A 15,030-nucleotide genomic window follows, 5' to 3' on the forward strand; every position below is an offset into this window, starting at 1 on the left:
ATTATCCAACAACATTTTTGGAAAATACGTCTGTTTTGCAGGGGAAAAAATTTAAGGGCCAGAAAAATTGACTGGGCCAAATTCACATGGCAAGTAAATGGCCTTAATGGGGACCAAGCTCTTCAAGCATCAGGCTGGACTGCAAAGCGCTGTGTGTATCAGCAAACTGAGCTATTTGGTACCCGCGTTCAGTGAGGGAGAAGGTGTGCCTGGTTCCCCTGGGGCTAAACATTAGAGAGGGGATTCGAGGCCCACTTCTGTCGGATTCCAGAGTTGGCTCCCTCATGCCCCCTTCACTGTCTTCCCTGCTAGTGAATAATGAACATAAACGCTCTCTATAAAATAGCATACATACAAAAGATTTTAATACTTCATGGCCCTCTAGAATATTCCTTGACCTGGAGGAAGAAAACCTGTAATGCATCACTTATGAAATAAATAAAAGATGCATATTATGCCATAGACTATTAGCATTTGGAAATAAATGGCCTTACCTTGAAATGTGTATCAATTATTGGATATCTGTTACATGCTAGGCACATCCATATATATTCACGTGTGTACTGTATAAACATATAGATACACGTGCACATACATTACTTCTGTGAGCCTAAGGCTGATTCCCCTACAGGTTACAGAGAATATCACAGCCTCCCTCTATTTTCCCCATTCTCCAATGTTCAGGCTCCCCTCCTTTCACAGCCCCTCTCTCCTCCCAGTGTGCAGCCACTGAAGCTCAAGTGTGAGCCCCATGAAGACAGACTTGAGTCCAAAAGCCTAAGACAGGCCTAAGCACAGGCCCAGGACTCCAGTTGTAAGGGTGACTTTTGAAAACACACCAAAGCTTGCCAAGAGCATGGGCTTGGGGGTTAAGCGTCCAGCCAGGAGGTTTTGGTGTTTAGGAGCTGGGTGGCAGCAGTGGAGGTGAAAAGCAGTAGATGAATGCAATGTCTTTTCTTAAGTTGGAACAGTAGGACTTGGATGCTACTTAGGAGGACCTGAGAGTGCCAAGGTCAAACACAACAGTGCCATTCAACCGATACCTTTCCTCTTTCTTACTAGTGCTTTCCCCTTCTTCTCACCTGATTCCCGGCCTTTTAAGAGGCCCAAACCTTCAGCTGGTGAGGAGGAGAAAGGAGGTTGAGTGAGGAAGAGAGAAGAAGCCCCTTTGTCACATTTCCAAACCAAGTGCAAATCCAAACTTGGGGATGGAGAAGTTTTAAATTAGATGGAGTGGTCAAGGGAGGCCTCCCAGAGAGGATGGCATCGGGCCCAAGACCTCAAGAAAGAACATGGTTCTATTAACCTGCCCCTAAGCATTTGGATTATTACCTTAAGATTTACCTTGGAAATGTTTGTTTATTTTTTTTCTCTTTGCCTGCAAACAGCTCTTCTTTTAACCACCTGACCAGGCTGTGCTTACGATTCTGTTCCAGGTTGTGGCCCAGGCTGTGTTATTCATGTGCATGAACACAGCTGGGATCTTCATCAGTTACCTGTCAGACCGGGCCCAGCGCCAGGCCTTCCTGGAGACGCGGAGGTGTGTGGAGGCCAGGCTGCGGCTGGAGACGGAAAACCAAAGACAGGTAATGGCGGCAAATGCCCTGCGTCCTGGTTGTCTCCTAGCCAGTTTCTGAGCAACGCGCAGCTGTTATTCTCTCCAAACACAGCCTGACTTGCAAGTGTTCTCTCAAAGTTTGCGTCACGGGGTTCCAGAGTCTGAAATAGTTCCGTTAGATATACAAAGAGGGTCGGTCTTATTCTCCACACTCCAACAGCTGTTGCCCACAAGAAATAACATGATTCTAGGCACAAAAGTGATTTTCTGATGCTTTGGACTGAGATCTATGTTTGTGAATAAGGCTATGGTTCCTAAAAAAACATTAAAAAAATCTCATCTTTGACCCTCCTTTTTTTGAAACTGTAAATTTTCATTTCAAATAAATTTTTTCTAGTGTGTCTCCTAATACCTCATCCTGATTTTCAGAAGAGATGGTTGAACATAATAAATGTTATGGAACATGATAGGAATCCCAGAGTAGGGGGGACACAGTAGGGAAAGCTGGGTAGGTCAGGGTAGGAGCCCGAGCTCACGTTTGAAGAGATTAAAATAAAGGAGTTTCTTGGGTGGCTGTTAAAAGAATTATAAAAATAGCTCTAGTCTCTAATTATATGTTTCACCAAAATAAAATTAGCTTTCAAAGAATAAACATGTGCCCCTATTGCAATTGCTCATCTATTAAAAATGCATGCATGTTTTCACCTCTGTAAGCAGTTTTCAAAGAGGAATAACAAGAACGTGTTGAAAATTGTTTATAGAATCAACATATTTTACGTTCAACATGTTTATGTACTCTTGGGAATTCTATGCTCAATGGCTAGGAAACTATACCCAACATACTGGCCTCTTTTTTTTTTTAAGTAGTCTATGAATACACACTTGTTATTTTTAGCCTTGTGCAATAATGGTTTGAGAAATTATAAAGAAAGTAGCTGCAAAAAAATGCAGCATTTTCTTCACCTTAATTTGATCAAATCGTCAGTAAAACGTGGCTCTCTGGGATGAAGGAAGCCAGGTCTGTGTGAAAGTCGGTGAGGCAGACAGGCCAGGTGCAACTGGCCAGGACTCAGCTCCCAGCGCCATGTGTTATTGCCAGAGGCACTGAGCAAATGATGGAATAGCCAGATCCTACCTGGACTTTTCAGGATTTGGAATTAGGAAGCTTCTAAGTTAATGTCTAAAACAATTATGGAACCTCATAACAGGTTTATTGTGGTTGCCCTGAATAACCTATAAAATAATTTAGAAAAATAACTCCAAGAAAGAAATCACCTTGTACACCAAACATGAGTATCTCCAGCGACTATATATTGTGTTCCTCTGCAAAATGGAATAGTTGCCAGACGGACACGTCACTCTTTCCATGGGATCTATGCCAATTCAGAGAATGCGGCCGTATTAATAATTTATTCAACTCCTCTTGGTGCTCTGTCGCAACCCAGACTGCACCTGTGGGTGAGTTGTCTGGGCAGCTCAGCCTCTTACTTACTGTCTGTGAAATACTGGAGACAATGAAAACGATTGCCTTACTATACCCATAAGACTTCTTTTCCTGTCCTTCAAGTGGAGTGTCTTGAAGTTACTGTGGTTAGAAATCTAACATGGTAAAATTCTCGATTCTCTCTAATCTTTATTTTGTTTAAGTTGGTGAAAAGAAGAAGAAAACAGTAATATACAGAAGTAAGACCAAGTGTCAATGAGAATGCAGTGAAACGTTCACTAGAGTTCATGCCACAGCTATGTCACCTCCTAGATAGGCCACCTAAGCCACCGAACTTTCAGCCCTAGGTCCCTCACCCATAAATGGGGCAACGTCTCCATCTCCAACATTGGGTTTACCTCAAATGAGATCATGTGTATAAAGCAATACAAAAGTTTAAGGCAGCCCTATTATAAGAAAAGATTATCTTTTGGTGGAAGACTCCTTGTTCTGAGGATTAAGTAAAATGTGCTGTCCATTTGTTATAGTCCTGTGTTCACAATCATGCTAAAGTGTTTCTGGTATACTGACCACCTTTCTTCCCTTGGCAGTAGTATCTGAGAGAGTTGACTCGGTATCGTTCAATGCTGAAGTTACTTTCCGTTGACACTTGATCTCTGCTTCAGGTTCCCATTATCCCTCAGAACTTCCTCAGTGGAGATGGGCAGAGAAGTTGTTCAAATGCGAACTGCCCAGGATTTGAGTTCTTTGCTTAGTTGCTTACCATCTTAGTGAGCTTGAGCAAGGTCTGAGTCTTAGCTTCTCCATCTGTAACATGGGGATGATAATACCCTTCCTTAAGAGGTTCCTTATAGTTAGAAATATTGTGTGCAGGGCCCTTTCAAGTCAGTGAAAGGTTTCTATTAGTGTGATTATGCATCACGATTTTTATGAATCAACAGCATAGCATAGTCCCGGGAGGACTCATTTGAGAGCACATGGATTGATTGGCTTGTCTCAGCTGAAACCCCAACTGACAGTTACTCACATGAAGGGAAATCAGGATGTGGTCCTCAGATATACAGCGGTCAGAACTCAGTATTAGGCTCCCTATCTTTAAAAGTATAATGTGTCAGTAACAAATCCATCCCCACTAGCCTCTTACCAAAGCTAATTATAATGACATAACTGTTAAAAATTCTATACTGGGTGAAGGAGACACTGTCCCGAGGGCTTAAGTGACATCAGATCCTTTTTCCTTGCAAAATTATTCCAAAGGAGACTAAATGGCATTTTTAAAACACTTCTAAAAGCAGAATCAAAGGCCTTATTCCACAGAAATGTTCAAGTTTTGTGCGATTTTTCAAGCACTGGCTTTATCTCATGATGGAATACAAAGGAAATATTTAAATGACTTAATATGTTCAACCATGAATTAATTTATTTATTGAGAGTCTATTATGTGCCATGAGCTTTTCTGGACATTGGGAATGCAATGGTCACTAGCAACTGGTTTCCGGTCTGACAGAGTTTACCAGATATAGAAAGAGATGGATGACTATGCAGATACATGTGGGAATGATGGACGGGTCAAACCTAAACTAGAGGCAGAAAGAAGCTTACCTTAAAAAAATGATGCCTGAGTTGATATGTGAATAGGATTTAGCTCACTGAGAAGTGATGAAGAGTACTGCAGGAAGGTCAAACAATGCATACAAACATCCTGAAGGAAGGGAGAACATACAGTACTTTGTCGGGACAAATAACTCACTCCTGTGATTCATTTATCTATCCATCCACCCATCCACCCATCCACCCATCCATCCATCCATCCATCCATCCATCCACCCACCCATCCATCCATGTTGGAGTCATGACAGAGACAAGTAAGACTCCATCTTTACTCTGGATTGGGCCTGGAGGATGAGTAGAACTTTAATTATTAGAAGAAAAGAAAGAATTAGCAAAGGTATTGATGTTAAGAGATATGTGATGTGATGAAGCACAACATTGGGGATACCCTCTAGCAAACTTGTATATTTTATTCAATGGCATACCACCTCACTTTTCCATTCAATGAAAAATACATGTTTACGGAGGGTTAACTACTAGGCATTGTTCAATGTACTGTGTATCCTTTGGGTATATACAGAACATCTATTACAGATCTCTGTTACAGCATGCCATGCTGGATCTCAACCACTGCATGCCTTTTTGTTAGGGTAAGCTGTGAGCTCCCTAGAGCAACTCATAATCATTCTTGTGTACAGCCCACTCAGCAGTGCCTGGAAACCAGCATGGAATATATGGTTTTGAAAAGACAGTATTGTCAGTATTTAATAGTGGTTACTAATAATTTTACCAAAGAAACATCTCTCAGCCATAGCCAGAGGATACATGGCCCATGAGCCACGTTGCCTCTTGCTTGGCAGGTCCCATAGCATGATGAGATGCTTGAGGTCCTTCTGAATAGGCTTTTTTGGGGGGTAACTTGAGGTTGCATGCATGGTTCTTAAGGTCAAGAGCAAGCAAGCAGGGGAAACCAGCCTACGTTAAAACTTTTTGCTCCATGTCTCTGTTAGTAGGGTTTTAACAAAGCTCCTTGAAGATGGCTCTCCATTACATCTTCCCCTCCCATAGTAGTTGACACAATGCTGGGCAGAAACTACTGGAGGGTCCCAAAGGTTGTCATTTTTAATTTAGGTGATTGGCTTCAAGAAGTTGAGCACATATTGGCCCTTCACACAGATAAGGGCTTTGTTCTTTAAAAAACAACAACAACAATTTTATCACCCATTATAACCAGCACAGAGCACATTAAACATCTCTTGTCTGGTCTCTCAGCCCCCAGCTTCTCCTCCAATGTGTTCTCCAACCCAAAAGCCTGGTCTGGTTCAGAACCAGTATGTTGTATGGGGTTAAAAGCAACATCTTCAATGTCTAGAAGTCTTGGATTCCCATTGCACTTCTGTGCTTCCTGGCTGTGGGAACTTAGGCAAACTCTTCCCTCTAGACACCTTGCTTTTATAGGTGTGATATGAGCATAATGCTATTCCTTTCTCCAAGCGGTGAGAATTAAGGATTAAGGATGAACAGTTCTTAGCCCAAGGCAGAGGACGAGCTCACGGCATAGAAAGGATGCTGTGATAACCGTGACAATGACATCTCCTCTCAGCAGGAAAACCGTTCAATGGCCACATTCCCTCCAAGACAAAGTCCAAACCCCCATGCATGTCCCAACAGGCCCTCCAGGATCTAGCCTCTGCCCTCTGTCCTGGATTCTTATGTGCTACCTTGCTGCTCACACCAAACGACCTTCAGTTCTCCAGACTGCTGTTTCACTGGCCTGCGCTGGGAGTTCACTCAGCCTGAAAAGCCCACCTCCTTCCTCATGTCTCTACTCTGAACATTCTGCTTGCTTCTCCCAAAGTTGAGGATAAATTTTCTTGTGCTTCCAGAATGCCTTATAGTTTATTATAGAACCATTTCGGACACTGACTAGTCTGCATTTCTCTCTTTCCTTGGCCAATCAGACCTACATAAAGGCAGATCCTTCTATGCAATTTATCTGATTCCCTGGTATTTATTCAGCACAATGCCTGGAATATAAGATCTTCTGGTTAATATTTATTTAACTGAGTTTTACTGAATTAAAACTTTGTTTTGTGGTTCACTTCTGCCTACATGAGGGTCATGTTGAAATAATTCTCCTGTGCACAAAAGTATAGAGATTTGTGCCCATGGTGACCACCGTGAGAAACCTGATGGAGGAAGGACTCTTACCCAGTTCAGCAGAGAATGGGACAGGCTGAGCTCACGTCTGACGCAGACCTGCTAGGGGAATTTTCCATCTGCATGCCACATCTTGGAACATCTCTCTTTGGGGAGTTAGATTCTAATTATTGCAGTTCTTGTAATTCCACTGTTCCTCCCAAATGATCCAAACGGCCCATATTTATTTTAAATATTAAAATGAATTAATTGTTTTTCTTTTAGCTTTGAGAATTGCCAAAACCTACTTACGGTAATCATGGCATTTCAAAGTGTCTCAGAAGCTCTGGGGGTGCTGGAATAACGTTTCTGGTGATGCCATATGTTACAGCAGTAGGGAGATTTATTATTAAATGCAGCAGATGTTTTAGCTGTGTTAAAGCAATTCTGTTTAACATCTTTGTCAGACAACAATGACGTAAGCTAGAGTTTTGGACAATAGATTGGATGAGAAAGTTGGGTTTCCTACTAAGTTCTGCGCTGGTTGGTTTGATTCATGTTAGTGCCCTATAGCATCTAGGAAATTGTTTTTAAAGATACAGATAACTGTTAACTACTAGTAAGGCAGAGCCTTGTCATTCATTCATTCCTTTTTTCAAGGATCAATTCAACGTTGACTTACGAGTGGCAGAATCTCAGGAATTTTCTTTTTTTTCCTCTTTAAAGATTTTATTTATTTATTTATTTATTTACTTATTTATTTTTAGAGGGAGGGAAAAGGAGGGAGAAAGAGGGAGGGAAACATCAATGTGTGGTTGCCTCTCGAGTGCCCCCTACTGGGGACCTGGCCCACAACCCAGGCATGTGCCCTGACTAGGAATTGAACCAGTGACCCTTTGGCTCACAGGCCAATGTTCAATCCACTGAGCCACACAAGCCAGGGCTGAAAATTTCTATTTTCTGTTCCAGGTCAGTGGGTATTCTCATATTCCAAAATCTCTTAAGCTGCATTCCATCAAGCCATTTTTCTCCATCTCTTACATTCAAGACTACCCATGTACCATCAGTCATGTTCATCCTCATCTGTTATAAATATATTTTATGTAACTATTCTGTAGTTTCTACTGGCATTTCCTAAACATCCTTATCACTAGTACACACACGCCTTTGCTTAGGCTTGTCTCCTTACCTGGTATAACACGCCTTTCATTCCCTAAACCTTATCCACTCTTCAAAGCTCAGCTCAAATGTCACCTCCTCTGCAAAGACCCTCACTGTTTCCCCCAGCTGTGACCTCCATGAGCGTTTCATTCGTATGTTGCTTTAAGCAATTATCTCTTTCTCCATTTGGTGTGCTTTTTATTTTTTCTTCTCACTATAAACTCTTTGAAGATTGGATGTGTTTCATTTACATTCTTCACAATAGCTGTGAGTCCAGAAGGGGAGAAACCCAAGCTGGGAAGAAAAGCAGAGACAATGAATATACAATGAGTGCTATAATTGTGTTTTCCAAATAGTCTTTGGAATGAACAGATTTGGGAAATACTCTCCTCTCTGGGTATGCCTTCTGGGGTCTTTGTCCTCCTAAACCAGAAGTCTAATCTCTTCTTGTTGGTTAACAACCATATTGAACTTCCTCCATCTCCCAGTCCAACTTCACTTTTTATTGTTCCTTTACATGAGTGACCTTCAGTAGGTGGAGTTCTGCCTAAGCAAGTTATTTTTTAAAAATAATTTTCATCTAGAAGCATCGTCCCAATCAGCACATTGTAAACTTCTCTGTCTCTAGGCTTTATTTCTTTCACAGTTTCATTTCATTTCTTTCCATAGTTTTGCTTTCATTTCTTTCAGGTATTTGGGGAATGGAAGTCAAATGTTACTGCAGCCACCATCGTCCCCCAATACACAATGCTCTGCAACTGTGCCGTCCAGCAGAATTGCTGTGATGATGGAAATGTTCTATATTCGCATTATCCAAAACCCACTAACCACATGTGACTATTGAGCAGCACACGAACTGTGGTTAGTGTGATTGAGGAATTGACTTTTAATTTCAATTAATTTAAATTTAAATGGCCCTTAACCATCTTTTATCTCTTGTTGCTCTCTTGGTGATTTATCGTGACTCATCCTTTGCTTCTGGATTGTTCCCATGTCAATATTCTAACATCGTGTTCACTTCTGAGCTCCATGTGCCCATCACCAATCTCCTGCCACACAGCTACATCGGCATGTCCCACTGGCATCACTGGTTCAGCCTCTTGACGATCCTCTCGTCCCCCTAAAAATGCATTTCCCTCAACAGGACACATCCTTGTACCTGATCCACCCATTCCTACTGATGCTGTCTCCACTGTTTATGCACTGACCACCTCTACCTTCCTTTTTCTAATACTGCTTCAAGCTCTCCCACAAAATAGCTTTCTGCCTGGTGCTAACAGCTTTCTGCCTGGTGCTAACCAGTTTCTAACCAGTATAAACTGCTCGAACCACCTGGAGTCACTGAACGCTACAATTCTTCTTGAGAAAAGAAGCTGTATTTTGCTTTTTCCTGTTTTCTCTATGAAATAGGAGACTTTAAAGACATATCGAACCTCATGAGAACGTATGGAGCATGAGCCACTGTTTTGTCTCCGCCTGTCCTTGTCTCTTTTCCTGTGTAACGCAGTCATTGTCCCCGTAGCATTTTGTGGGTAAGAATGCGGATCCTTTCCTCCTGCAGGGAGCCCACTGATGCAGTGAGCCCCGCAGTGGCCCAGCTGTGCTCTCTCTAGCTGGAGAGCTGTAGCCAGAACAAAAAGAAGGCTAGGAAGCCCATGTTCACTCATTTTGCAGCCATAGTCCCCTGCCCTTTGCCTGCCGTGAAGTGGCTGGCCTTGAATCTCATCCGCCTCCTATGTCTCTTTCTCAGTTCACATCCCAAAACCCCAGCATGGAGTATAACACTGTTGGGACCATCTCTTTAGTGTCCAGTTCTGATTATATAAGACCTCACACTAAAGTTTTCCACGGATTGCTACTGACCATAGAATGCAAGCCAACTTCATTACCCTGCATTACAGCCCTCCCACTGCCTGGCTCCGGCCCCACTTTTCAGTCACAACACAGGCTCCCTCCATCCTGGCTGCTCCAACACACCACCCACACCAGCAAACATGACCTACTCTTCTGTGCCTTTGATTTTTTGCCGGTTGTTCCCTGCTTGCCCTCCAGATCCAGTCTTGATTCTTCTCTGCCTTTCTATGTGCCCCAGGAGACTAATTTCTGTGGATACATCAACAGGCCATTATCCTCTAGCTTCTGGTTGGATTTGGCCAAGGGCAGCACTGGATGGAAAGGCAAAGAGGTAAAATGGATCCATTTCCCCATTTCCTAGCCTGCCAGGCTGTGGGACACCAGTGGTTGCTTGTTCATAGCAAAGGCCATAGCCTCTATCAGGTAGCCCTCACCTGCAGCTCCAGGATTGCCAGGTGCCAGGAGTGTTTGTAGATCCACTCATCCTAGCATTTGGGTGCTTAACCATCCATCGTTGTGTTCCTTAACTCCTCATTAAACTCTTCCATTATCCCTTTTGAGGTACCTATTTTGTTCTGCTAGGACCCTGAATTACATGCTCCTATTGTCCCATTTGTATGAGAGGCCCTACTCCTAACTGTCTACATTGGGTTTGTGAGGCAGCTTGGTAAAGCAGAAACACTGGGAATCAGAAGAACTCCGCTTCGCTCAGTACAGCAGCCGTTAGCCGTGTGTGCATAGGCAGCACCGGAAATGTGCCTGGTCTCAGCGAGTTGTACTCTGAGCATAAAATTCACATCAGATTTTGAAGACAATACAATAAAAAAAGGAATACAAAATATCTTTTTACATATATTGGCTACATGTTGATTACTCATTGAGATGGCAATATTTGGGGTGTATTTGGCTAAACAAAATGTACTATGAACTTTAAAGGTTTCTTTTCAGCTTTTTTAAATGTGTGCACTAGGAAATTTCCGTCTCATGGGTGACTCACATCCCATCTCTGCTGGACAGTGAGGCTCTAGGGGCTCGCCCCATTTCACTCTGCAACTTGCTGGTGTGACTCTCAGCAAGTAGTTGAACCACTTTGGGCATGAGTTTCCTCATCTCTCAATTAGAAGTGATGATTCTTGTCCTAATCCATGGGGATGTTCTGAGAGACAAATAACATAATGCCTGAAAAATGTGTTATCTCAACTTTAAGGAACTCTACAAATGTTAGGGCTATTCCTGTGAAAATCTCACCAACGCCCCGATCTGATGTTCAGATGTCCCTCCTCCAGGAAGCCTCCTCTGCTGTTTCCAGTCAAGAGCTATTTCTTTCTCCTTGGCACTTAGGAATTTTTAGTTAATGCAGGTTTTTCACACTCTGTCTAGTATTGTGGTTGGCACTGTTATTCCCTCTACTTACTGATAAAATGTAGGGCAGTGGGCAGAAGCCCAGTGTTAATGGCTTGCGACCCTCCTGTAGCAGCTGACTTCACCCAAAGTATTGTGTTTACCCCGTGTGAGTGGACTGCCCACTCTTGCCTTCCATCTGGCTGCCTGGTTCTTTGCAATGTTTCCTGCCCACTGTGTATTTGCCTTTTCTGGCATGGTGGAAGGAGTGAAAGCTTGGAAGAGAACAAAGCTGGATTGAATTGTTAACTGCTAACGCTACACCTGGGTGACCTTGGGTATGTCACTTAAACTCTCTGCACTTTGGATCTTTCATTAAAATGATGACCCCCTGTAATCTCAAAGTTGCTCTGGGGAAATCAAGCAATACAGATGAGCATTCGGGATCACAGTTGGTCCTTGAACTTTTGAACCACCTTGGCCATATCTTGAGAACACATTCTGTTTCTAACAACTACAGGTTTTCTTCTTGATATTTGCTATTTTTGAAATTTGGCATCCTGAGTAGTACTAATTACACCCTGATTCAAAGAGAGGTCAGCACCCTGTGCTCATCTGCATACAATTAACATTTCCAGAGACAGTTTAGATAGAAGAAATCAATCACCATCACTGCCCTCAACACCTCTGCTCAAGCCTGGAGAAGCTGAGGAGCAACCAGAGTCACATGGGGACCTTTTAATCTCATAAATCTGCCCAAGGAATTTTGACCAAAGAAATTGGAATTGGAAACTAAACACAGCCCAAGTGCAAAATACTAAAGGCAAGGCATGCTCTGTTGCTCTGATGTAGCTGAAGGCACATTTCAAAAGTAGTAGTACATAGAGCAGGGGGAAAATAAATTATGTATTTTTAAAAAAGTGATCCATGACTAAAATAGTTTATTTCAGCTGGATTTGAGCACAGGTCCATTGACAGGAATTCCGTGTTCTCTATTTTGCATAAACCACACTCAAAATTTAAAAGGTACAAATAATTAAAAAAGACTTAAAACAATCTGAATAAGAACTATTCTAGAATTATCTGCTGTTTGTTTCTAATTTTTTGCAAATGTCTTGCCGACATGTAATTTGAAAACAACTATTTTAGAAGGAAACTGGGTATTTACAAAGTAATTTTAATTTTTCATAGAAATGAAAGCTTGCTTTCTTTTTACACTCACATTTTGTTGTTTATACCATACTCAATTAAATTTTGTTATAGTAGTAGCAAACACAACTAATATAAGCAGCTTTGGAAACAAACATTACTGCCTCCTGGTAAAGATAGAACCTAACTGGTGGAGCAGACATGAACAGAGAGGGGCCAGCTAACCATGAGTTTTTAGCATGCTGGAGTCTCCATCGGGAGGACAAGCTATTGAACCAGTTAAGTGGAGGTCTACTGTGATGCAATGCCATTCAAAAAATATTTATGCAAAATCAACAGAATCCAAAGTAATCTTTTAAAACACTGAAACTACTCTTGATTAGCAGTCAGAGTCTACAAACTTGAGACAGGCTGAGAACTCTGCTCTCAAGGCAAGAAGAAACACAGAGACACACACAGAGCAAACACCGTGGGGAGAAAGAGGCAGAGATTGGAATTGAGAGATCTACAACTCCAGCTAGAGTTGAGATTGGAGAGATCTACAAGCCAAGGACCACCAATGACTGCTGGCAGCCACCGGAGGCCAGGAGAGCTGGGCTGGGCCAAGGGTAGAGTAGGGTTTCCAGGAAGTTCCCATTGCTTTCTCACAGGGGCCGTTTGTGTCTTCCTGGCTCCTCCCAACTCTTCTAAAAAGACTCCAGCATTGTGCCTACCTGTCCACCATGCACAAGAAACTAATAACAACTCTAAAAGATCATTTTCCAAGGTGTCTACTCCTCCTCCCGAACCAGGTTTAGACTTGCTGAGTTCCATTCCAAACTGGCAATCCAGGACACTCATTTGATGTGTCTTCATTATTTAGGACTGAGCTGAGGCTTCAAAATCCAATAAAAATTCCACATTAACCAACTTTTTCTCTGAGCCTACTTCAGAGTTTTAATGGTGACAAATGTATTATCACTGTTCAGTCAGGTGATTTCTACATTCTGTAATGTAGACCAAGCCCTGAGTTAGGTGCCAGATATAAAAATAAGATCAGATTTTTCATAATAAACTGGAGTTTGGCAAGCTACAGTGATATGTGCCATGTCTTATATCTCTCTACTGGATTGCAAGTTTCTTGATCAATAGAGAACTCAACGTTTTTCTCCCATAATACCTAGCATGGTATGGGACATTCAGCAACATGTTATCAAATGAATAAAATAATGATTGAATGAAGGAGTCTTTCCCACAAGGCCCCTTCCCCAAATATGAGAGTATTATTGATAAGTATTGAAGAATAATTTCCCTTCCCTCCTTAGTCTGTGGGATGCTGGATTTTGTAGAGGTTTTTCTTTACAGCGAGGGTGTTTCTGTTGAACTCTGTACTCCATCTGTTACCGGTAGATGAAGGTTGGAGGTTCGAGTACTGAGGGGCATGGCATGCAGCTGGACAAAGAATGCCTCCACGAACCACCACAGGTCATGGTGAGGACACTGAGTTTTGCAGCTCAGCTTCAGTCTGCCCCACTCCACTCCTGGCCAAGATGGCAGTAGGGGGAGGTTCTCACACTGGACATGCATGCACAAGGCTAGCAAGATGCCTGGATAGAGGAAAAAGCCCTCCTACACCTTTCTGGTACCAGATTGGGGGTGGGACCAGGGGAAAGCAGGCATGTATGGAATCAAATCAAAATGGCTCAGGAGAAGTGATGCTTCTGGACCACAGAGGCCTGTCAGTCTAGCCTAGGGAAAGAAGAGATTGGTTGGGAGGTAGACCCACACAAAGTGCACAAAGTTTGGGGAGTTTGATCATTCTGAGAAAGTACCTGGCCCATCCCACTCCCAAAATGAATATAATCTCAGAGGAACAAAGAAACGTACTCTCTTGCTCGTGGCTTGCTGCTCGGGACCTGCACTCAGGGCACTGGCCTGTTCTGTCCGTGGTCCATGTGGCCTCAGCAGTCATGTGGCCCATGGCCTCCAGAAGGGATTCTATCTCTCTGTCTCTTGCCCACTTGGGTCATGTGACACTGTGGCCCTAGCAGCAGTATGGCCCATGGCTGCACAGGCCCCACATACAGATTCCAGGAGGGATCCTGAAGTGGACCACAGCCAGGAATAAGCTAAATATAGGGATGTCCACTTAGCAGCCACCTGAAGACTCCAAAGGACTGTATTTTATTTTATTATTTTTTATTATTTTTATTTTTTTATTCAGTTACAATTGTCTGCATTTTCTCCCCATCCCTCCACCCCACCCCAGCCAGTCCCACCTCCCTCCCCCACCTCTACCCTCCCCCTTGATTTTGTCCTTGTGTCCTTTATAGTAGCTCCTATAGACCCCTCTCTCCACTATCCCCTCCCCACTCCCCTCTGGCTATTGTTACATTGTTCTTAATTTCAATATCTCTGGTTATATTTTATTTGCTTTTTTCTTTTGTTGATTATGTTCCAGTTAAAGGTGAGATCATATGGTTTTTGTCCCTCACCGCCTGGCTTATTTCACTTAGCATAACGCTCTCCAGTTCCATCCATGCCATTGCAAAGGGTATAAGCTCCTTCTTTCTCTCTGCTGTGTAGAATTCCATTTTGTAAATGTACCATAGTTTTTGGATCCACTCATTTGCTGATGGGCACTTAGGTTGCTTCCAGTACTTGGCTATTGTAAATTGTGCTATGAACATTGGGGTGCATAGGTTCTTTTGGATTGGTGTTTCAGGGTTCTTATGGTATAATCCCAGCAGCAGAATTGCTGGGTCAAAGGGCAGTTCCATTTTTAGTTTTCTGAGGAAATTCCATACTGTTTTCCACAGTGGCTGCACCAGTCTGCATTCCCACCAACAATGTA

At 42.7% G+C, this 15,030-nt stretch overlaps 1 protein-coding gene across 2 annotated transcripts in view; it reads left to right on the forward strand.

The window, feature by feature from the left end:
* ADCY8 (adenylate cyclase 8) overlaps positions 1–15,030 on the forward strand; it is a 159,605-nt gene that overhangs the window by 27,394 nt on the left and 117,181 nt on the right. For both annotated transcript variants that reach the window (XM_024572213.3, XM_045181780.2), the window contains exon 2: positions 1,437–1,586. In XM_024572213.3, coding sequence (XP_024427981.2) covers positions 1,437–1,586 — 150 coding nt within the window. The remainder of the gene's footprint in view (positions 1–1,436; positions 1,587–15,030) is intronic.

Source organism: Desmodus rotundus, chromosome 8, assembly GCF_022682495.2.
Source record: "Desmodus rotundus isolate HL8 chromosome 8, HLdesRot8A.1, whole genome shotgun sequence".
In the NCBI taxonomy this organism is placed as follows: domain Eukaryota; kingdom Metazoa; phylum Chordata; class Mammalia; order Chiroptera; family Phyllostomidae; genus Desmodus; species Desmodus rotundus.